The sequence below is a fragment of the Botrytis cinerea genome, chromosome 3 (assembly GCF_000143535.2).
Source record: "Botrytis cinerea B05.10 chromosome 3, complete sequence".
Classification (NCBI taxonomy): Eukaryota; Fungi; Ascomycota; class Leotiomycetes; order Helotiales; family Sclerotiniaceae; genus Botrytis; species Botrytis cinerea.
In genome coordinates this window covers 1,703,565-1,725,444 of record NC_037312.1, presented here as the reverse complement: position 1 = coordinate 1,725,444, position 21,880 = coordinate 1,703,565, and the positions used below count along the sequence as shown (strand labels likewise).

The 21,880-nt window shown below is 44.8% G+C and overlaps 7 protein-coding genes across 12 annotated transcripts; 2 read left to right on the top strand and 5 right to left on the bottom strand.

The window, feature by feature from the left end:
• Window positions 1-694: 694 nt before the first annotated feature.
• Bcerg27 lies at window positions 695-2,760 on the bottom strand. The gene is made up of 2 exons (XM_024691999.1): window positions 2,429-2,760; window positions 695-2,349 (listed from the first exon to the last, which is right to left on the bottom strand). The coding sequence occupies exons 1-2, from the start codon at window positions 2,491-2,493 to the stop codon at window positions 807-809; spliced, it is 1,608 nt and encodes a 535-aa protein (XP_024547772.1). The 5' UTR covers window positions 2,494-2,760; the 3' UTR covers window positions 695-806.
• A 325-nt stretch (window positions 2,761-3,085) lies between these two features.
• On the top strand, window positions 3,086-6,163 carry BCIN_03g05100 (hypothetical protein). The gene is made up of 2 exons (XM_001560727.2): window positions 3,086-3,776; window positions 3,832-6,163. Exons 1-2 carry the CDS (start codon window positions 3,567-3,569, stop codon window positions 5,929-5,931), a joined length of 2,310 nt encoding a protein of 769 aa, XP_001560777.1. The 5' UTR covers window positions 3,086-3,566; the 3' UTR covers window positions 5,932-6,163.
• A 2,433-nt stretch (window positions 6,164-8,596) lies between these two features.
• On the top strand, window positions 8,597-11,886 carry CND12. 6 transcript variants are annotated; one of them, XM_024691997.1, is made up of 6 exons: window positions 8,597-8,772; window positions 9,404-9,798; window positions 10,000-10,475; window positions 10,529-10,762; window positions 10,813-11,403; window positions 11,458-11,886. In XM_024691997.1, the coding sequence occupies exons 3-6, from the start codon at window positions 10,077-10,079 to the stop codon at window positions 11,575-11,577; spliced, it is 1,344 nt and encodes a 447-aa protein (XP_024547770.1). In that variant the 5' UTR covers window positions 8,597-8,772; window positions 9,404-9,798; window positions 10,000-10,076; the 3' UTR covers window positions 11,578-11,886. The 6 variants fall into 6 exon arrangements, with proteins under 6 accessions (XP_024547770.1, XP_024547769.1, XP_001560775.2 ...); XM_024691996.1 differs by lacking the exon at window positions 9,404-9,798; XM_001560725.2 differs by having other exon boundaries at window positions 8,597-9,457.
• Window positions 11,887-12,451: 565 nt separating this feature from the next.
• Window positions 12,452-13,922, bottom strand: BCIN_03g05080 (hypothetical protein). The gene is made up of 2 exons (XM_001560723.2): window positions 13,534-13,922; window positions 12,452-13,323 (listed from the first exon to the last, which is right to left on the bottom strand). Exons 1-2 carry the CDS (start codon window positions 13,670-13,672, stop codon window positions 12,533-12,535), a joined length of 930 nt encoding a protein of 309 aa, XP_001560773.1. The 5' UTR covers window positions 13,673-13,922; the 3' UTR covers window positions 12,452-12,532.
• Window positions 13,923-14,165: 243 nt separating this feature from the next.
• BCIN_03g05070 (hypothetical protein) lies at window positions 14,166-15,805 on the bottom strand. Its single transcript, XM_001560722.2, has 2 exons — window positions 15,522-15,805; window positions 14,166-15,381 (listed from the first exon to the last, which is right to left on the bottom strand). Exons 1-2 carry the CDS (start codon window positions 15,655-15,657, stop codon window positions 14,345-14,347), a joined length of 1,173 nt encoding a protein of 390 aa, XP_001560772.2. The 5' UTR covers window positions 15,658-15,805; the 3' UTR covers window positions 14,166-14,344.
• Window positions 15,806-15,983: 178 nt separating this feature from the next.
• On the bottom strand, window positions 15,984-17,757 carry BCIN_03g05060 (hypothetical protein). The gene is made up of 7 exons (XM_024691993.1): window positions 17,522-17,757; window positions 17,373-17,443; window positions 17,039-17,309; window positions 16,856-16,938; window positions 16,677-16,798; window positions 16,489-16,627; window positions 15,984-16,427 (listed from the first exon to the last, which is right to left on the bottom strand). The coding sequence occupies exons 1-7, from the start codon at window positions 17,709-17,711 to the stop codon at window positions 16,134-16,136; spliced, it is 1,170 nt and encodes a 389-aa protein (XP_024547766.1). The 5' UTR covers window positions 17,712-17,757; the 3' UTR covers window positions 15,984-16,133.
• Window positions 17,758-18,669: 912 nt separating this feature from the next.
• On the bottom strand, window positions 18,670-21,731 carry Bcmfs1. Its single transcript, XM_024691992.1, has 6 exons — window positions 20,683-21,731; window positions 20,581-20,624; window positions 20,411-20,526; window positions 20,264-20,300; window positions 20,123-20,177; window positions 18,670-20,075 (listed from the first exon to the last, which is right to left on the bottom strand). The coding sequence occupies exons 1-6, from the start codon at window positions 21,043-21,045 to the stop codon at window positions 18,948-18,950; spliced, it is 1,743 nt and encodes a 580-aa protein (XP_024547765.1). The 5' UTR covers window positions 21,046-21,731; the 3' UTR covers window positions 18,670-18,947.
• Between the last annotated feature and the right edge of the window lie 149 nt (window positions 21,732-21,880).

Below are 21,880 nucleotides of genomic sequence, written 5' to 3'. Positions count from 1 at the left end.
CAAATGTCGTACCTCCCAACCACCAAATCTCAACAATCAGGACTTGGGCCCCAAAAAGATAAAATTCTGTGAGTTTGAGATACAGAAAAAAAGCGAAGCAACCACTCAAACCTTCGAGTCTCGCGTCTCGTCTAGAGGCAAGTCAAAGGAGAGAAAAAGTGACGCTGAAGAGATGTCGAAAAAGAAACCGCCCTTCTCATTGCCTACACCCGATTCCAGCTTTAAAGGAGTGTAAACGACTTGCTGTATGATTGAAAACAAGACAAGACACAACCAAATTCCTTCCGTGACAATACTCTAGCTATCAACTACACACTAGCACGAGGCGTGCCTAACTCATGGTAAAAATAACAATGACATCGAGTATATGCGATACAAAACCAGCAACCACCTTCCTCTCGTATTCTAGCCTTACCCTTGTTAGTCTAGTAGCTTGGGCTACTTTAGATGTGAACTTCCATGATGCTATAAGAGATTAAGATATGCGATCGAACCCGGGTTAAGCTTTAACGTAATTCGGCTTCAATATTTCATCACCATTATTCTGACCAAGTCTATATTTTTAATAGAAAGGTGTTCAAACTCATAGAAATATGTGTTTAATACACTCTGTATATATATATATATATATCTTATCTCTAATCTATCTTTCGCTGTTACAAAAAGCAAAGTTAGGAATACAAGCAAAAGAGTTTGAACAGGAAATTCTTTATTATTTATATCTATTATATTGTGTATGATGTACGGCCAACTATATATCGCCTCTATCAATCTCTCCCATGAAACTGTAATAATTCTCAAGACGCTCATTTTTTAACCTTCAAAAGTCCCTCCCATTCTTTCCTCAAATTCTCCATCTCCGTCCAACACTTAACACCCAAGACCTCAAAATCCTCTCTCGCTTCCCTCGTCAATGGTTCCGCATTTCTTTGCCTCCCCTTTCTTCTCTCTCCAGTATCAATTGTCTTTGGAGTTTTGCCTTCCCATCCCCAACCAGGAACTTCGGTTCGTATAACGCGTTCTTTCCCACTAGCATCTGTAGCTGATCCCCATTTCGAAGCTGCCCCGTCCATGTTATCTAGAACATCGTCGGGAGATAATGCTACCCAGACTGGTGCTACAGCAGCAGTGTAAGGCTTGATGGTATGCCATTGGCTTCCCATCCATCTTACAAGGTAGAAGATCAATCTGTAGATAAATACCAACACAAAATTCAAGGGCATGATCTCCGAAACAAAAATTCCAGGTTGAACCACGTACATTTTCGGTCTTATCAATTTTGCTGCTGGTTCTTCCTCCGATTTAGAGTTCTCCACGCGAACGTCAGAACAATCGAACCATGAAGAGGAGGCTTGGCCTGCTGCTCGTAATTTTCTTGAAAGGACGAGAACATCTGTAAGACGTTTGGAGCTTTCGTATGGCGTGCGACTTTCCAAACCTTGTAAATCATCTTCATCAAAATGTTGTGCCTGTGCCTCGATACTAGACACCCATATTATTCTTCCGCTGGTAGTGGCCGAAGGAGAAGCAGTTCGCGATAGTAAAGGCATCAGCTCGTGTGCGAGAACGTAATGTCCGAAAACGTTAGAACAGAATGTTGCTCCAAGAGGTGGTTCTTCCGGAGATTCACCGTCGAGTAAAGGTTGCGCAGCTTCATCGTCGGAGGGTTTGGCTTGTTTTGAAGAGGCAGAGGATAGTTGAGGTTTGGTGATAACTCCAATTTCTGCAAGCTTGTAAGTTGGCCATGTTACAGCTTCCGTCATATCTGTTATGACAGTCCATATAGCCTTTGGCCAATCGATTCCTGACCATCCTCCTATCCCTGCATTCAAGACTACAACATCCAGCCTTGGTATCCTAATTCCGCTCAATCCCCATCCCCAAGATCTCAGCTCGCCTTCAGACCCTTCCTTCTGACTCAATGCCCATCTGTCTTGTTTAACATCTGCGGAATAAGTGGCGGTACCAGGAGAGCCATCAGGTAATCGGAGACCATCCATTGTAGTAGCATCTGGGCTACCAACAGTTCCATTGACAAGCCTATCGGTGAGAGCATATACACTTTTCAAGTCGCACAAGTCAACTTCAACCCCAAGAAAATGAACCCGAGCCACCGTATCCTGCCATCTATATACATTTCCCTGAGACTTAGCTTTCGCTCGATGTGAAGTTGCGAATTCAGAGTAGTCGGCCAGTTTTCGTAGATGAGCACGCAGGCGGGAGATTGTGAATCGTGTCTTCAGAGGTGTACGCGTGCAAAGGATGAGAATCAAATGTTTAGTAGGAGGAGTATCAGATGAAGTCAGGAATTCGTCAATCAATCTAGAAGCAATGGCAAAACCCAAGCCGCTGGAGAGTCGTCAACAATCAGATTCGGGGATCTTGGAGCTCATTATCAATAATGAACACGCTATAGGGATGGTATCACCTGTTTGCGCCTGTTATTAAGGCAAAAGTCTGGCTCTCACTTGTCTCCCATGGTGGTAATCCCATTTTATCGGTCTTTCGTAGTTAATTGATGTATGTGGAATGTGGAGGTGAAGAGGGTTGAAACTATAGGGAGCAGCTTGCATATGGCTGTTGCTCCCTCATCAAAATAAATCGACTAAATCATCCTATTTATCCTAAGCGCTTCGTTCCACAAACACAAGGGAGAAAGGGCTGAGGTCAAGTATAATCCACAATCGGAGGAATACCTGTGGAAGAAAGTGACAAGCCTCCATCATGATTTATATTTAAACAACTGATTGAGATCCTGGCGAGTTGGAGTCTACCTATGCATACCTATGGTTGGATGTTGGAAGCGCCGCTGATAGACTTCGTGCATCCTCTTGCATGTCTCCCAAATTTCACACGTGATTCTCGATATGGTTATGGGTATTGAAGGTCGTCTTTATGGTACTTGTTGACGGTATATTATTTGTTAAGCAGGCCATCACATTTGAAGAGAAATCGCAGGTAGCAAGTCATACAATTCAAGAGAGAATCATTGGGTTTACGCTCAGGGAAATCATCATGGCAATTGAGATACTCCATGCCATCCATACTCGTAACAACAATTTTATTTGTCAATGGGATTGTCGACGGGGATTTTCCATCAAAGAGTGAGCGGAAGCTGCAGCGCTTATCGCTTACAAACGGCTATGGAATTTAATCCGGCTCCGTAAAAAAATGCAAAAATGCCGTTTCATTAATAAATCAAGAAAATCATTCCATTATTACCCGCTGCCGCTCCATTCCTTCTTTTCATTTCACAAGTATCACTGAGTTCGAAATCTTTGATCCGTTTTCTTCTTTCGGCCGACATGACTTTTGGAATTTTACGACTCACTAGGCCTACCAAAACAAACACCTGAGGAAGCCCTAATCAATCCCGAAAATCGCCGGGTCTGGTGCTCTACTAATACCCGAATGAAATCGTTGAGCTGTGGTTGAACAATCAAGACTAAAATCCGATCTTGTTCAAAAAGATATACGAGATAAATAACTCGGACCTCCCACCCCGCGCTTTTTAAGGACGTCTTTCATTTCTCTGCACTGGGCATTCTGACCTACATTCCGCCATCATGGCCAACGAGCAGCAGGTTCACGAACACATGCCTCGAAAGGCCAAGCACAAGGAACAATTTCCTATGACAAATTGGATTTATGATGTATTCCTATGGACTTTTTCAATACTTGTCGACCTCTTCTTTCGAGAAGTCCACCCAAGAGGAGCATGGAAAGTTCCAAGGCGCGGGCCTGTTATCTTTGTAGCAGCCCCTCACGCAAATCAGGTATGCGACATGGCTTTTGCAGGTTTGGAGCTCTCGAATTGACCCATCCATATAGTTCGTCGACCCTCTTATTCTAATGCGCACTCTCCGAAATGAATGCCATCGTCGCGCCGCTTTCCTTATCGCCGCCAAATCTATGGGTCGATTCATCGTGGGCTGGTTTGCACGGAAAGTGGGCGCGGTTCCTGTTGGACGAGCTCTGGACATGGTCAAGCCTGGATCTGGTACAATATACCTACCAGACCCTATCAATGATCCACTTCTCATTCGTGGGGTTGGTACAAAATTCGACGGCAAGGAAGTACAAGTTGGAGGGTTACTGGTTTTGCCTACAATAGACGGGACCGCAGCCAATACCGAAATAGCCGAAGTAATTAGCGCAGAGGAGATCAGATTGAAGAAACCTTTCAAAGGTCGAAACGCTATGATACAGCTCACTGGACGAAACGATGTTGATGGGAATGGCAAGTTTGGTGATGAGTCCGTCAAGGGTACCAAGGAAGGGTTTGAAGGATCAAAATATAAGACGGCCCCAAAAGTTGATCAAACCCAAGTTTATGATGCCGTCTTTGATCGTCTCAAAGGTGGTGGAGCTGTTGGTATTTTCCCAGAAGGTGGAAGTCACGACAGGACCGAATTGCTTCCTTTGAAAGCTGGTGTGGCTATTATGGCTCTTGGATCTTTGGCTGCTAATCCCGACAGCGGTCTTCAAATTGTACCATGTGGCATGAATTATTTCCATGCCCATAAGTTTCGCTCCAGAGCCGTGATTGAGTTTGGTAATCCCATCGAAGTTCCAAAAGAGCTTGTTGAGCTCTACAAAAGTGGAGACCGAAGAGGGGCAGTCAGTCAACTATTGGATATTGTATACCAAGCCCTTGTTGCTGTTACTGTTACAAGTCCTGACTACGATACTCTCATGCTTATCCAAGCTGCTCGAAGACTCTATAACCCAACTGGAAAAAAGCTTCCACTTCCCATGGTAGTCGAGTTAAATCGAAGACTGGTCAAGGGTTACACGCATTACAAGGATGATCCAAGGATTGTTTCACTCAAGAAATCCGTTTTGGATTACAACCGACAACTACGTTATATGAATCTTAAGGATCATCAAGTCGAATATGCCAAATTTTCTGTTCCAAAAGCCGTATTCCTTTTATTTTACCGCCTAGGCAAGCTAGCCGTTTTATCTATTGGTGTCATTCCAGGGCTTGTCTTATTTGCACCAGTTTTCATAGCTTCAAAAATCATTAGCATCAAGAAGTCGAAGGAAGCTTTAGCTGCTTCCACGGTCAAACTTCAAGGTCGGGATGTTATGGCAACATGGAAACTCTTGGTCGCCCTTGCTTTTGCACCGATTTTATACAACTTTTACACCATTATTCTCGCATATTGGACTTACAATAACAGAGTTCAAGGATATGTGCCCGAATGGGTACCCCTCTGGGCTATCTTCGTTTTCGGATATATCATTTTCCCAGCTATTACATTCGCAGCCCTTCGATTTGGAGAAGTTGGCATGGATATTGCTAAATCACTGCGACCATTAGTTGTTGCTCTTAACCCATCTTCTAGCAATGTCATCTTTAAACTACGTGAGCGCAGAGCACAACTCAGCGCACAGGTTACAGATGTTATTAACACACTTGGTCCTGAAATGTTCCCTGATTTCGACGCTTCCAGAATAGTAGCCGATCCCTTCAATCGTGAGGGGGCTAAGACTCCCACTTCACCTCGTCAAAGTGATCTACGTCGCGGCAGCAATCATTCGGGCATCTCGGATGAATCGCCGCCACGTATCCTTCATAGAAGCAATACTGCAGGTGCATCTATTGGCGGTGGCTCTAGTATGAATGGACACCTTCCACGTAACGAGTCGTTTGGAAACCTAGGTAATATTGCACTATTTGCAACGCGCCCACCATCCAGGAGTAGGAGCCGTAGTAGCAGTAGCGGTGGTGCCGTAGGGTCATCGGGATTCCCATTGAAAAGCTTTAGCGCATTGGATGGGAAAGCAAGTTTTGATGAGGTTAGCCAGAAGATTCGTGGTGCGATGAAGGAGAGGGGACAAATGAGACGGAGACAGAGTGAAGTGAATAGGGAAGAGGAAGATGCAGCATATAGTAGTGGAGACGAGGAAAGAAAAAGAGTGTAGAGGAAGAGGAAGGAAAAGTTAATTGGGTTGGCTATCTTGACAGAGGCAGCATAAACGAGGCGAAGAGCTGAAACGGATGGGATGGGATGGGATGGGATAGTTTGTCAACGGGGCGTAGCGTGGGCGTTTGGGAGGGAAATACCACTACTATAGATGGACGTCTTTCAACAATCCTAGATGAATGAAAATCGTAATAGGTTCATTTAATTGTTCTATCTTTTTACTTGTGTTATTGGAAAGTGCAGTAATCAGTGTCTCGATCATTTCTTTTTTTTTTTTTCTCTCACCATCTTTGATACTTCGCCACGCACTGTATCTCGCTGATTCACCCATCTCGTCGTTCTCAAAAACCTAGGTAGGTATAACGTATCTGATTCTCGTCGTAAGAAGTCTCATTATCCTATTTCCGTGGGGGAATTGCTAGACACGCGGCAATGCATGTACAGTAAGGTAGGGCGAGGGAGGGAGGTAGGGTGAGCTAAGGTAAGCCCGATGGATTGACCGTAGCAGGGCTTGCTTGCTTGGTTGGTCATGGATTTTAATGGATTTTATTGGATGGTGAATGAATGGATGGTTTGAGACGGTGAAGGGTTTGGAGGTGGGTGTTGGATGGGATGGGGATGGGGATGGGATGGGGTTTGATTTGATTTGATTTGGTAGAAAAGTCTGAAGGGGAAGAGGAAGGTGAAGAGGAAGGGGAAGAGGAAGAAGGGAAGGTCTAGATTTTTGAGGGAGGGGAAGTTGGGTGTATGAGGTATTGAGGAGGAGGAGGAGGAGGAGGAGGAGGAGGAGGAGGAGGAGGAGGAGGAGGAGGAGGAGGAGGAGGAGGGCTTTGTGGATGGATGGATGGGATGTTGGATTGGGGATGTGTAGTTGTAGGGGATAGAGGATAGAGTATTTACATAGTAGTAGTAGTAGTAGTAGTAGTAGTAGTAGTAGTATCTAGGTTCACTACTGATTGCTGATTACTGATTGCTGATTACTGATTGCTGAAGAGATGGGAAATGACGAGTTCGATAGAATAGAATCAGAATAGAATCGAAGCAATCTTATTTTCTTTCTTCTTTCTTTCTTTCTTTCTTTCTCTTTTCTTTGAAGAAATGGATCATCAGATGAGAATCGTGAAAGCGAAGAAAGCGAAGAAAGCGAAAGGGGCGAGGTCATGATTGGCGAAACATGCTCATGTCGGTATGGACTATTTGCGGGAGTCCGGATTGGTTTTGTGTAGCAGATGTGTCCGCGCATTTATGTTTGGGGTTGACTGGCTGATTAAACTGACTTGACTGGATAATGGGTCACGAGAGTGTATTGTGTATTGTGTATTACATTACATTATCATTATATTGTATTGTGTTGTATGGTATGGTATCGTGCGTGGGTGTATGTATGGACGAGGAAATTAAATGCCTCATAAATTAGTATTCTTGGCGAGGAAGTCAGGACCTCTGTGCCTATCACGCCGATGAAGGTAACACAACACGTTGAACACAAACCCCCCTCTCCCCTCCCCAAAAAATGCACAGCCCCGATCAGCGACTCATCCCTCCCAAATGCAGCCCGTCGATTCGTCAATGGATCAATTGACCAATGGGTGGCTTGACGCAGCATGCACACTTGGGGTTGTGTGATCTGCTGGCATCAGCGGACGGGCGAGAGTGTGAAGATGATTATGATTATGATTGTGATTATGATGATGATGATGATGATGATGATGTTTGCATGTGGAATATTGTTATTTTTCATTGTAGATACATATGAGGTCGGTCCGTAGTATAGAGGAGATGGTTTTATTGGGCAATTTTCCCTCAACTAATCGATGTCCATCCCCCGGAGGAGATTCCCCATTCCGTCCGATAATTAAACATTCCGAATACGTAGCTGGCCTCCCTGCTCTGCTCTCATCGGTACCTAGGTGACGGTGACGGTGACGGTGATGGTGATGATGCTTGCAGCATTGTCTTGGTTGATTGATTGATAGTCGCTGTCAGATTGGATTGTGATGGGGGGCTGGTCATAGCTTCTACCTTGAATGGGTGAAGTGTGTCCCGAGAGTGCGTGGGTGTGTGGTCTGGTCTGCCATGCTTGTTGGGTTTCTGTAGCCAAGGTTGCTTGCGGACGGACTGTTGTTGTCGGTATTTGCATGTTGGGATACTCTATTTCTTGGTGTGCAGCTTCGAGGAAGTGATTGGATCCGGATGAGCAAGACGCTCTGGAAGATTTCTCATACGAACATTTCCCTGGCCATTCTCCCCTTGGTACGATACGACGACCCAGCCGTATTCTGCTCTAACAAACCTCCGCCGTACGAGAGGGACTCTGATTCGTGATTCTTTCGCGGTCCAAACACAAACACACTCTCACCAACATCAACCATCCTCCATCAACGTCAACAGCTGGGTCTAGTCCGAGCCGCGCGCACGACTGAGCGAAGAAGGATCAAGGAAAAGTCCAATTATCAACCGCAGCTTGTTTCTTGGCAGAGTAAAGTTTGAATATAAATCTTGGCGTACCTAATGCAGCTTCTGGAAAAGACAGTCGGTACTACACGCATGCAATCAATACAAGTCAAGTCTACCACGACAATAACAATCATCATCATCAAGCTGAAGCTGAAGCTCTAGCTGGTCTCTGTTCTCGATTCTCCATTTCCCCATTCCCCATTTTCGCATCTGCACTCTGCACTCTGCACTCTGCATTCGCATCTTCGTTCCGTCCACAAATAATCATCATCACAATAACATCCATCCATCCACGTGCCGCTGTCCACACATATCTCTAGATAGATTCACATTCGATACAGGTACTGACTCACGTGCTTGCTTATTCGAAACGCGACCCAAGGTAAGAGGATTGATCCTTCCTCTCCAGCTGTCGTTTGTTGCTCCAATTCCAATTCCAATTCCAATTCCAATTCCAATATCCCCCCTCTCTCTTCTGCTCTCGTATATTGTTTACATTGTGCCGTTTCTTCCTTCCCTCTTTTCCCCTGTCTCTCTTTCCCGCTCTCCCTCTCTCCCGCTCTCCCCCTCTCCCCCTCTCCCCCTCTCCCCCTTCTTCGGTTTCATCGACAATTCTCGTGAAACGCATCTGCTCCATACTTCCATCACCACTTGGCTGCGGGCGTGGTCAACAACAAGCTAGAACCTGCATCATCCTCTTCGCCATCGTCATCAACCAGGGACGATCATCTCGGTAGCGACACCCATTCTCGCCTGTACCCAGACGTTGGATCAAACCTCCTCCACTGAAAAGGAGGCGCAGCACCCAGCAAAAAGCACTGGGAAACTTTTCTTCCCTCTTCCCGCTGCCCGCACCGTCAAAGCTGCGAAAAGTGTGCCCGAGTTTCGATACCCACGCGCACAACCAACGTTCATGATCCCAACCCCAATCTCTTATTGTTCTTCCCATTTAACCAATTACCCTTTTCGTACAATCTGCTCCCTAAAAAATTCTAAAGTTTTCTTTCACATAGGCACTGACATTCTCCTCGTGGTCTGTGAAAAAGAGAATTTTGCCAAGATGGTTTGTAAGTAAACAAATTATCCTCAGACTCCTCCTCAGACTCCTCCTCTGCTCGCCTTCTCTCTTTGTGAAGATATCCATCTACAAATTCAATTTACCATATTATTTCCTCGTTGAGAGTTCGATGGTTTACCCAGTCGCCAATCTCATATCACAAGTAAGAAGTTGACACAGGCACCTGCAGTCGGGTCTTTGATCCAAGCCCTTTGTTCCAAGCCCTTTGTTCCATTTTCTCGCTCGCGCTCTATACTTGAATGGTGCTACACAGCCCAGCATAACCTCGGTGTCGTCTCCATCACAGGACCATTGCTCAGATCAAAAGACTTATTAAACGCTTGAAGCCAAGTATTACTCCTTTGCCTCTTGTCGATACCTGAATCCTTCTTTTCTTAATTTTGGCGTAACCCTGAAACCCACCTGTCAATCTGCCAGCGAATTGCCAAGAGACTTCTTAGAAGCTTAAGTTGGCTGCGGCGCGTTGCAATTTCAATATCAGATATACATATGGAGTGGCTGGGCTAACGTTATATCTTCTTTGACATGTAGCACAACCTAAATACCGAAGGGAGCTCGCCCGTGTAAGATCTCTTCCATCACCAAACAATCGAATCAACCCAGGAAATATGTCAAACGGAGTAGACGAAAACTCACATCTGTTGGGTGTCAACGGACATGCCGGCGACAGACGTAAAAGTAGTGTCCATGACTTCTTTCTCAGCAAGAGACATACACCAGGAACCGACAGCGACAATGCCATTGTGAGCTACTCGGCGTCGGCATGGCATGTAGGCAAAGTTACTTTGTATAGTAGCTATGTTAACGTTCTGTTGATCTTTGTACCGTTGGGTATCGTCGCAGGCCTCACACACTGGGATCCGGTCGTCATCTTCACCCTCAACTTCTTCGCCATCATCCCATTGGCTTCCATCCTCTCGTTTGCGACCGAAGAAATATCCATGAAGTTGGGAGAAACTTTGGGAGGTCTGCTGAACGCAACATTCGGTAACGCTGTGGAACTCATTGTAGGTTCAGGTTTCACATCTTACTTTTTACTTACTAACATGGAAACCCGCAGGTCAGTATCATAGCATTGAAAGAAGGACAAATTCGGATCGTTCAATCGAGTATGTTGGGTAGTATCTTGTCGAACTCCCTTCTTGTGCTGGGATGCTGCTTTATAGCTGGTGGAATTCACAACACTCGCACTGGTACATCTATGGGCATCGAGCAGAAGTTCAACGACACTGTCGCAGGAACAATGTCATCTCTCATGGTTCTTGCCGCATCCGCATTGATCATACCTGCAACTGTGAGTTGAAATTCAATCTACCTGCAGCAAAAATTCTAACTTTTCCAAAGCTCTATTCAGTTCTCAGTAAATCATCAGCAGACACTGAAACCAACATTTTGATCCTCTCTCACGGGACAGCCATCATTCTGTTAATCCTCTACTGTCTTTATTTGTTCTTCCAGCTTCGAACACACGCCAATCTATTTGATGCCGAAAGTCAAGCAGCAGGAGAGGAGGAAGAAGCGCCACAAATGGGCCCATGGGCTGCTGCTGCTGTTCTCGTTATTGTCACAATCGCAGTATCTGTGTGTGCTGATTACTTGGTTGATTCAATTGACTCGATTGTTGAGAAAGCTCATATCTCCAAAACATTCGTTGGTCTTATTCTTCTTCCAATTGTCGGCAATGCTGCAGAGCATGTAACAGCTATTGTGGTTGCCGTCAAGGACAAGATGGATCTAGCAATGGGTGTGGCTATTGGATCGAGCATGCAAATTGCACTTTTCGTCACTCCATTCCTTGTCATCTTGGGTTGGATCATGGATAAACCCATGACTTTACATTTTGAGACCTTTGAAACTGTAGTTTTCTTCTTGAGTGTATTGGTTGTTACTTATGTTGTTCAAGATGGCAAGAGTAATTATTTGGAAGGTTGTATGGTAAGTTTTGACCGGAATCATAATCACATTTCAATTTTACTAACATTTACATAGCTTCTTGGTCTCTACATCATTATTGCTCTCGCATTCTTGGTATACCCAGATGAGTCTGCTGGAGCAGGTGAAATTGGAGGAACTGTTGTCAGATCAGTAAAGGCTTTGGCAGGATATTAATCCGAAATTTTATGGTGTGCTGGTTGATATTGATTGTATCAATTTATGGTAATGGCGTTTTAGCGCTGGATATGAAAGGTAGATATTGAGGATCCATAGGGTGGGGAGATGAAGAAGGTGGCACTTTTTAACATTGCTGTGTTTTACCAAAAAAAATTAATGGGATTTTGGGGAGGATTTTATGATAGGGTTGCTAGGATGGGCAATGGAAGACCTGTAAGAATAGCTTGGAGCTGCGAAGCCATTACCTCTGTGTATAATAGATACGTTGCGAGTAATACCATACGTTGAACTCGATGAAGCTTTGGAGGAAAACATGTATATGTGTGTATGTATATTCGTGCCTTGAGATATATAACCCATTGCGCCATTAGAGAGTATGCAATTCTGTACACAATAAGTACATGTCTCGCTTGTCCCCTTGGCACCTCTTTCTTCTTCTTCTTCTTCTTCTTCTTCTTCTTCTTCTTCTTCTTCTTCTTCCTCTTCTTCCTAGGCAAATCCATCATTTTGGCCGAAGTAATAATGTATTAGTTGTATCTTTCATATCGTCATGTGTGTTTTTTTAATATCATCACATCTATCTTCCTTCATTGTAACAGACTCCACCATTTTCATATGCAATCCTGAGTTCCTCGCTAAAGCCCCTTCGATGAACGAAGGCTATGCTGCTGTGAGGCTACGAGGCTATGTCACATCCAAGATCTTATATCTCGTATCCCGTATCCCGTGTCCTGTAGCCTATATCACATTTCGTATCTCGTACCTCGTATTCATGGATATAGGTATGGATATGGATATGGATATGGATATGGATACACGTGGTAGCCCAAGTGACGTAAATCAATCACGTTTGATTATTTACCGGAATGCGTGGCTCGGGGATCTCTTTTGCGCTTTTCAATTTCCTTTCTTGGAAGGGTTCTCCTTCGTGCTGGAAAGGTGTGGATTATGATTAATAGCCGAAGGTGTCGTAGTTGGATAGGTCGGGGACGATCGTGGGTATGAATCTTTTGCGGATGGGCGGACGGGGGAGAGGTTTGTTGGGGGAGGTTTCGTGGGGAGCGCGAGAGGGGTTGGGCTTGGAGGTGGTGGTGGAGGTGGGATTGGAGTTGATGGTTGAAGAACGTGGTTGGGAGTTTATAATTTTTTTGCTCGCCAGCTCTCGCTCCTCTTCAACTCTCTCGGTATCCTCTCTTCTCCTGCTACCACTACCAACCTTCATTTTCATCTTCACCGCACGCCCATCTCTCCCCCCTCCCCTCTTCTCCTCCTCCCTCGCCTTCCTCCTCCTCTCCCTCCTCTTCCACCTCTCCATCTCCTCCCTCCCCACCACCCATTCCCTACCCAAAATCCCCATCTCCGGATCTTTCAACCCCCGACACTCATCCCACCACTTCCTCTCCACATCCGTACTCCCCACAATCCCCATCTTCACAATCTGCAATTGCGGAACCTGCATGTATGAATCCACGATTCCCAGAATCCGCACGACTTTGCATTCCGAGATGTCGTCCCAGGGGATTTGGGGCGTCGAGATGGAAGGGCTGCTGGAGGGCTTGCTGGGAGGGGCTTGGGGAGTCTCTGGGGATGGGAGTGGTAGGAGTGCAACGCATTCGATGCATGCCCCGCTTGAGTCATCGATAGTGTAAACGCGACGACGGGCAAAGGTATCGATGGAGACGATGAGCCCGATGAGTTTAATGTAGCGGATGGGATGGTTGAGGTAGTGGTGAATTAGTTTATCTTCGAGGGGGGTTTTTCTTAGATTAGCTGGATTTTCTGTCTACGCCCGTGGGATTCATCTATCTATTTACAACGTGGCGCTATGGTGTGGAGGAATCATTCTTTCGAGGCCCCCAAATCCAAACTCGAAGCACGACGAGCAGGCAGTTGAAGAGTCCGAAAGTCGAGGAGAAGGATCGACAAGATAAATAAATGAAAAAATGAACAAACCTTCAAAATAAACACCCCTAGTAGTCAAAGAAACGATATCCGCACAGCGCAACGCACACCATTTGTGGATGGTAGGTGAGAGACTATAGAGATTTGGCGGTAAGAGGGCCGGCGCGACGGCAGATGAAGGGGGTGTCATGACATTTTCTTTTGGAGCATGGTGCGAAAAGAAGAGACTTTTTAATCGGCAAATCGATGGGTTTCTGTTGATGCAAGACAGATGCGAAGTTTTAATCGGTGGATTGTCTTGTTTCGTTTTGTTTTGTTGGAATGCTCGCTCGCTCGTGTTTGGGAAATGTTTTTGGTGTTTCGGGGCATGGAAAGTGGAGATGGAAATCGCGAGGTTGACGCGTGGGGAGGGTGTGTCACGTGTGAATGCCGGGCAGTACTACTCGTGGGAAGAAGTTTAGATTTAATAGATTCAAGATGATCTTTATGTCTGTAGTTAACTCTAGCCTTTAATATTTGATATTATAATAAGCATGTTTGAGCATTTAGGATGTGCGAAATATCCTCAAACAATTGTCAGAACATTATTGGATTATCAAAAATTGTAGCAAGCAATTGGTAGAGCAGGGTGCGTGAGCAATCAGAAGTCAACTTCATCATGGAGTAAGATGTGTATAAAAAGCTGGAATCAAATGCATACACATTTATGGAGTTGTGTTTTTTGTTAAAAGTAAAAATGGGTAAATCTTCGCATTAAAAAAATCATTGTAGTTATCGACGCCTTCTTCTATGAATGTTGTATCCATCCGACCATATATGAAAAGACCAAATCCTCGCAAACTCCATTTCCCTATTCATAAAATCATGCCCGAGCTGTTTTTCCGCGCTTGGATTGCCGAGTTGGTTGCTTCTTTGCTCTTTTCTTAGAAGCCGATTTCTTAAGCTCAGGCTCAGACTCGACTTCTTCTTCGTCTTCCTCAGCTTCTTCTGCTTGAAAGTCATCGCCAACGTCGTCCATTTCTACATCTTCGTCTTCGTCTTCTTGCTCTACCTCGAGTTCTCTCTTCTTGCCTCTCGATAACTTCTTCTTTGGTGCCGGTTTTTCATCTTCTTCAACCTCATCCTCGGAGTCAAATACTCTTTTCTTTCCCTTGCCCTTGGCTTTATCCTTGCTCTTCCCTAGACCGTTTCGAATTTTTTGAAACTCTTCTTCACTCAGCTCAGCAGGACCCTTGGCCGATTTGCTTCCGCCATATTTTGCCTCTAAATTATCGAAAAAGCCACCCCTTGAAGCCTGTCTGGCCTGAATGATAGCCGCCAGGTCATCCATATGGCCAGGGACCTTTTTCTTTTGCTTCTTACTTTGCTCCGGTACATCCCCACTAGATCCCTTCAACAATTTATCAACACCCATTTGTTTCGCAGCCTTCGCAGCCTCTTTCTCCTCCGCTCTAGCCTTCTTCATTCTTCTATCCTTCGAAGCCTTAGTTTCCTTCCTAAAGACAGCATATTCCTCGACTTCTCCAGTTTTGATTGCTTCCTCAATGATCCCGCGGAATCGTTCTTCATCCTCAACTGGATCACTTAACATAATGACTTGATACATCTTTCCCCATTTTCCTTCGTATTTAGTATATGCATTGAGCAAATCATCTTTCTCCTCGTCAGAACCTTTGTAAACATTGGCGAATTGATTAATGGCATCAGTAGTAACAACGTCTTTGTATTGCTCGGAATAAAATTCGGTCCAGGAGAATCCGTCAGCATCGACAGACTCAGAGGTCGATCCGGTACGATCATAGCGCTTGCGACGGTTTGGATTGGAGAGGATAGCATATGCGAAAGCAATTTCTTGAAATTTGGTATGCGAATCAGATTTGAGATGTTCTGGTGCTTTGTCTGGGAGGTTGTTAGTTGTCTGAATTCACTTTATGCAGCGGGCCTATGTGGCTGATAATGACAGTCCTTCCAAGATATTATAGGGTATGTAGGTTATGTATTCATAGTATAGAACCATATCAATAAATCTTATAACATACCTGGATGGTGCTTCAAAGCGCTTTTGCGATATGCGCGTTTGATCTCATCTTCAGAGGCAGTTTTCTCAATACCAAGAACTTCGTATGGATTAATTTGAGGGGGGATTTCATCTGCGACATCGTTGTTAGAAGCCATTTTGAGATTTTTGTTGTTGTTGGCAAATTGTTCAACAATGGCGAGTTGAGACCGGAACTTGTTATTTGGTAACTTTGTTTGAGGGAACGCGATTTGATTATCGAAGGTCGCGTAAAGTGCTTTTGTTACGCTAGTAGTATCTTAACTCTGATGTGGGATGGGGAAGGTGCCGCTTAGTCATGCTAGACAATTTATTGTATGTAACTCATCCCCCTCCCGTTCCCTAGATGAAATCGAACACAATATCTAAAACTTGAATATCTTAACCAGAGTACTTCTAAATCTTCAGTTTCGGCTTGAACAATCTCGAAATGGCTGATTGTTCTTGGATCCCAATTAAGATTCGGATGTTTTTACGTTTTTAAGAAACCAACAGTTTGATTATTAAATATTGACGTGTAAATCATCAATTCTTTGTTTAACATTATATATACTTCATGTGCCATGTAACTCGAGCTCTCTCCTCACCAATCAAATTAAACGGTAAAATCTACCCAGCTCACATCCCCGAATTTCCCTTCAGGGTCCTGGAAAACCTCAGCTGGGCTACTATAAGGAGCCCACTCGCTGTCGTTGTATTGGACATCAAACAACGAAAGAGCTCTTGCAGTTGCGTTGTATCCAGGTCCATAATTCTTATATTCAGCTTGGACGGTGCTGTAATTACCATTGCTGGCATTGTAGCGGGAAGGAGCCCAATCGATATAACCTGTGGGGAGAATCGAATCATCGAGGTAGGTGCGGGCGAAGATGGATCGCATTTGTGCATTCTGTTGAATTATGATTAGCTTGCTTTTTGGTGGAGGGTATAGACTGGGGGGGAAAACGTACCCAAGGTCTGCCAAGTGGGCATTTTCCTTTAATACTCAAGCTGCTATTTGCTTTCTGCACAGTTGAATCCACGATGTACACTCCGTATTTGTTCTCGAAAGTAGTGTTGGATCCCTTCCATGCAGTAATTCCTCCACCACTGAAAGAAGTCAGCTTCTTATTTCCAAGGCAGATTTCGATATACATACCATGATCGAAGTAAGATTTGTGTGTTGGTGACCCAGAGAGTTCCGAAGCCGTAGAAGAAATCGGTCTGACCGGCGACAACAGATTGAGCCATGTAGGAGTTGGATAGTTTTCCTACGTAAATCTTGGATGTGTTAGTTTGGATGAATGGGGAGGATGATGAGCAGGTAGATGGACATACAGTATCTTGGTAGCTGTAAAAGCCGGTATGGTAGAAGCCGCCGTTTGCATAACTTATGCTCAATGCAAGGGAAGGTCCATCAGCTATTAATTTGTTAGAACGTTTTCCTTCTCGATCCACCATTCCTTCCAATAGATCTTTTCAGGGCCTCTGTTTTCTCCCCTGCAAAAGATGGCGACTCACAGTATGGCACAAAATCATTGATCAAATTCAGATTGTATGTTCTAAAATCTGAGCATCCAAATGGTGTTCCTGGCGGGACAGCAAATCCAGTCGTTCCACTTCCAGTCAATGATGCATTGAGATTCGGTGCAACGGTCAAAGTGGATGTGTAAGCATTATCCCCAGTACCAGCAACCGCCTTCCAGATGATGTTGACAGTGTTCGCAGATTGATTGTTCGGGTTTGCGGTTTGGCCGAGCAAGTATGTGGGACCACGACGAGTGACGTTGACCTACAATTCGATGTTAGCATAGGAAGAGGTTGGGCCCAAGAATCAATCAAACACAATTCTCACCTGCTCTGTATAGTTTCCGGATGCAATAAGGATAACATATGTATCAGTGTTATTTGGCAAACTTGCCACAGCTACAGGCATTCACATTTAGCCTCAGTTCGTCCCTAGCACTTCTCACATCATATCTTATGGGGAATCCAATTACATACCGGACTGCACTGTCTTGAAATTCGAACCATTCCCTGCGAAATCTACGTATTTCGTCTTTTGCAAATCGCACCCTTGCAACGGATTCTTCGAGTGTTTTTGACAAGCATGTCTATGTGTCTCGCTGTTGATGTTCCAGCTTGCTGAGACGATTGGAAGCAGAGAAGCAAGAAATAATAACGGGCGAACCATTGTAAGGACTTCCTTTGACGGTCGATTGAAAACAAATATGACAATCGAACTGGAGAAAAAAAAGAGCGAGTGAAAAAAGGCCGAGAAGGGTACTTTATGGTTTAAATACGAATCCAAGCTTTGATAGAGAACTTCATCCATGGGTGGATTACAACTTGCCGGTACTTCGGAATAATTCATGACCCAGGTCTAGCTTCACCATTCCCCCCCTCACCGACTTGTACATATATGCGTCTCCGCCATTACCGGTGATATCATTTGAGATAGGAAGTCTTGGGTCTCTCCTTTTGCCTGGAGATAAATGCCCTTGTCTGGAAAGCTCGCATGTAAGAGCTTGTTTGCTGCTAGTCTGCGTCTAGGTGCATGGTTCATGGGATGCCAAGGAGGATAAGGATTCGGACGAACGATTTTCCAGTCAGGTACCGGAATGGCTGATGGAGATGTGAAGCTTAGTTTGGCAGCAATGTCTTGGATTGGATGCAATGGCGATGTCACTGCAAACCTTATTTGATTAAGTAGAAATTCAACCCAAATATGGGGCTCGAGATTTATCTCTGTTCATGCTGTTGTATTCCGCGATGGTGTATTTCACAGCTTGAGGTGGGATCTACGTAAACGATACCCAGGAACAGTTTGTGGGGAAATCCAACCCTCCATCATCATAATCTGGAGTCTGGGGTGATCCTAGACCAGGGACGTGAGAAGCTGGAGAAACACGCCGGTGAAATGGTTTGGATTTTGCGGGGAACGGGAGAGGATTATCGCGCCAATAGGAGGGAGGGGCTGGGAGATTGTTCGGAAGAATAAGAATGGGGGTGGTGTGTGCACGAACGAGCATTGAGTTCTGGAAATTTGATGGAGTTTCGTTTTAGTGCGTTTTTCATGCGGTATGGTGTGATCTTCAATATGTTCTTGCAGTTGGATGTATGTATGTATGATTTTGTGTTTTCAAATGGGTTGGATATCCCTAGCTCAAAGATTCGAAAGTAGACATCAATGTCTGGCTTCATTTTGATATAAAGTAGTCGCTTGAGGCTTAACGATATCGATGTATAATATTCTTATATCTTTGACTTGGGCCTCGAAATCAAATGATTCCAAGGACTTGACTGATGTTGCTGTATCAGGAGAGCTCCGAGTTTAATGCTAGATTGAGTGGATGCTCTACTAGTAATGCAAGATTTACAAGTGTATGGAAAAGTTTGAACTGTCAAGTGCACGCCGCTTATCCATATCTTACAGGGCCATCTCTCCACCGTTTGCAATTTTGTTCTTCTCTTCCTTCCTCTTCTCCATCTCTTTTTCCTGTCCATGCCCCCTTTTCACACTTTTCCAATCCAGTCCGCATACCGCCAGGAAACTGCCAATCGCACATGCAGTAGTCACCCAATAACAACGCGTGAGGCCTTCCACATAAGCTTGTCGCACAGCACCTATCGCTTCTTCTTGATTTAATTGTGCTAGCAATTGCTGGATTTCCGTTGCTCCGCTGTGTAAGAATAATTGAGGATCAAGTTGTGGAGCATACTTTTCTATTCCAGATTTTAGACCATTTTGAAAGAGAGTTTGACAGACAGATATAAAGAGGGCGCCGCCCAGGGATTGGAAGAACGACACGCAGGCTGACCCGACTGGAACATCTACTAGTGGGACAACGGTCTGGACTACTAGGACGCCGCCCTGAAAACCGACGCCAATTCCAATACCGGTTATGATTTGGAAGCCGAACCACGAAGCAAATGGTGTGGTAAGAGAGAAGGTAGTGATGAGACCCGAACCGACAGCGAACAGTATCATACAAAAAATCATCACGGGGGTGTAATATCCGATTACAGTGATAAGACCTCCAGTCACTATGGAGGACATGACAGTGGATATCAAGAGCGGAAGGAGTTCAATGCCGGCTCTAGTAGCGGAAGATCCCTTAACAGACTGGAAATAGATTGCCAGGTAGAAGATCAAAGCAAAAAAACCTGCACCGAAGAGAAATGCGAAGACATATGCCAGTAGTGTGTTACGGTTTTTGAAGAAGCGAGGAGGCAGAATGCCTTTGTCGCCAAGAACAATTTGGGAGATGACGAACAGAATGAATAGCAAGATGGATCCAACAAGAAGACCGATGATCTTAGCAGAACTCCATGGGTATGTCGTACCGCCCCATTGGAGAGCAAGTAGAAGGCAGACAACGGCCGGGATGATAATGATAGTGCCGATGAGATCCAGCTTCATGATACGGGCAAGAATGGAGAGGTTCTCGGGGTTGTTGGCGCGGTGGATTTTGAGATAGACCACTATCACAGCAATAGCGATAGCGCCGATAGGTAGATTGATATAAAAGCACCACCGCCAAGATACCTTGTCTGTCTATTTTGATCAGTATCTGCTCTCGTGAAGTGTCAAACTGAACTTACGAAGACACCTCCAAGTAATGGTCCAGCGACCGAAGCAATCCCCCACATTCCTCCGCTGAATTTGCATCCTGTCAGTAATTATACCAAAACCATCTAAGTCGTTACAAGCAAGTTCCTATTTACAAAGGCGTATCCACTCACATCAGACCAAAAGCAGCTGGCCGTTTTCGCAGGGGTACTATTCGTCAAGTCAGCATTGTTCAGAAAGATAAAAACGCTAAAAGTGAACGTTGAAGTCGGTTGAAGCCATTCCATATTGCCACCGAGCCCAGAAAATCTTGCACTTACAACAATATGCCAAAATAACAATCGCTCCCGAGAACAAGCCACCGACACCGATACCAGCAACAGCTCTACCTATAATCAATGCAGTACTATTCAGCGCAGTAGCGCAAACCAAAGAACTATTTCATCTATTAACTCATATGCGCATTTACATAGTTATGCTATCACATTACCCGATTTCGAAAATGACGATAGCCACGACGAAGGTAATTTTGATCTGCATCATTTTATGAGCCTCGCGCCGTACAATGAGAAGTACTTGCTGTCTTGCTTACGCTGAATATAGTATATATCCTACCGAAAGTCGGTTGTAGAGCCGTGGTCGTCAACAGATATGCACTTCCATACCATCCAATATCTTGTATGCTATTGAACTGATCTGTTATTTTTGGGATGGCAGTTGCGATAATGGTCTGATCTAGAGCTACTAGAAAGACCGCGAGGCAGAGCGCGGCGAGAATGACGACCAACTTCAAGCCATGAGGGTAAACTGCCTCTTCGCCATCGAGTTCGTCAGGGCTCGAACTTAGTTCTTTCTGCAGAGGTATGTTCACTGGTGCAGATTCCTCTGGTGTGTTGTTTTTGGAAAGCGAATCCGATGCATTGTATATATCGATCTCGTTTTTATGTTCCTCCATGATGGGTTTGCCTTTGGCTTTGGGTTTGTTTGGGTTGACGGTGTTGATTTCGATCCCCCAAGTAATTCCTCCCTTGGATAATCGATGGAGTTAATGGCAGACAAGTGTGCCTAAAAGTTTCAACGAGGCAGTCTAAATCTCAATAAGGAAGCAGCGACACATGCCTGCTCGGCAGAGAAGTCGAGAACAATTGCAACATCGTCCGCTTACTGATTAACTTAATGGGTGTGGAAAAGTCATGAGGCTAATATTTGAAGTTATTGTCAATAAATTGACTTCTTTGTCGATGGCATGCCTATGATTCATCAAACAACTGCAAGCTCCTTTCATTCGCCATAGTAGCCAGCCAAGAAAGCCACAGATATGTATGGCATTCTCATCGGCCATCGCTATACCCCGTAGTCCGGGGTAGTGGCGAGATATGGAGGTTTGTGTGCGGCGATCCTGACGCTCCCTTTAGTTGCGGCACACGGCCTCGCACTATGGCACTTCTCTGTTGTTGAATTGAATTCAAGCAATCCTGCATCGTGATTCTCGAAGAAGCAATGGTGATTACGCATTCAGCCAATTGAAGCACCCTTTTGTAGATTGCTTCCCAGTGATATATTGACAAAAGCCAAATGGCCAAATGGGAGTCTGGGTAGCATATTCATGAACAAACAGAGTTGCAGTGCTTCCGATGATTCGATGTTATAAAACAATACGCCATGTTTCAGTAGAGGTCATCCTAGCCTGCGCATAGCAATCTCAATGGGCGGTGCTTATTTACCTTGGACCATGGAGGTTGTCAACTTACTGTCGTGTACAGAAAGCCTGGCAATCGTTACCCAGTCTT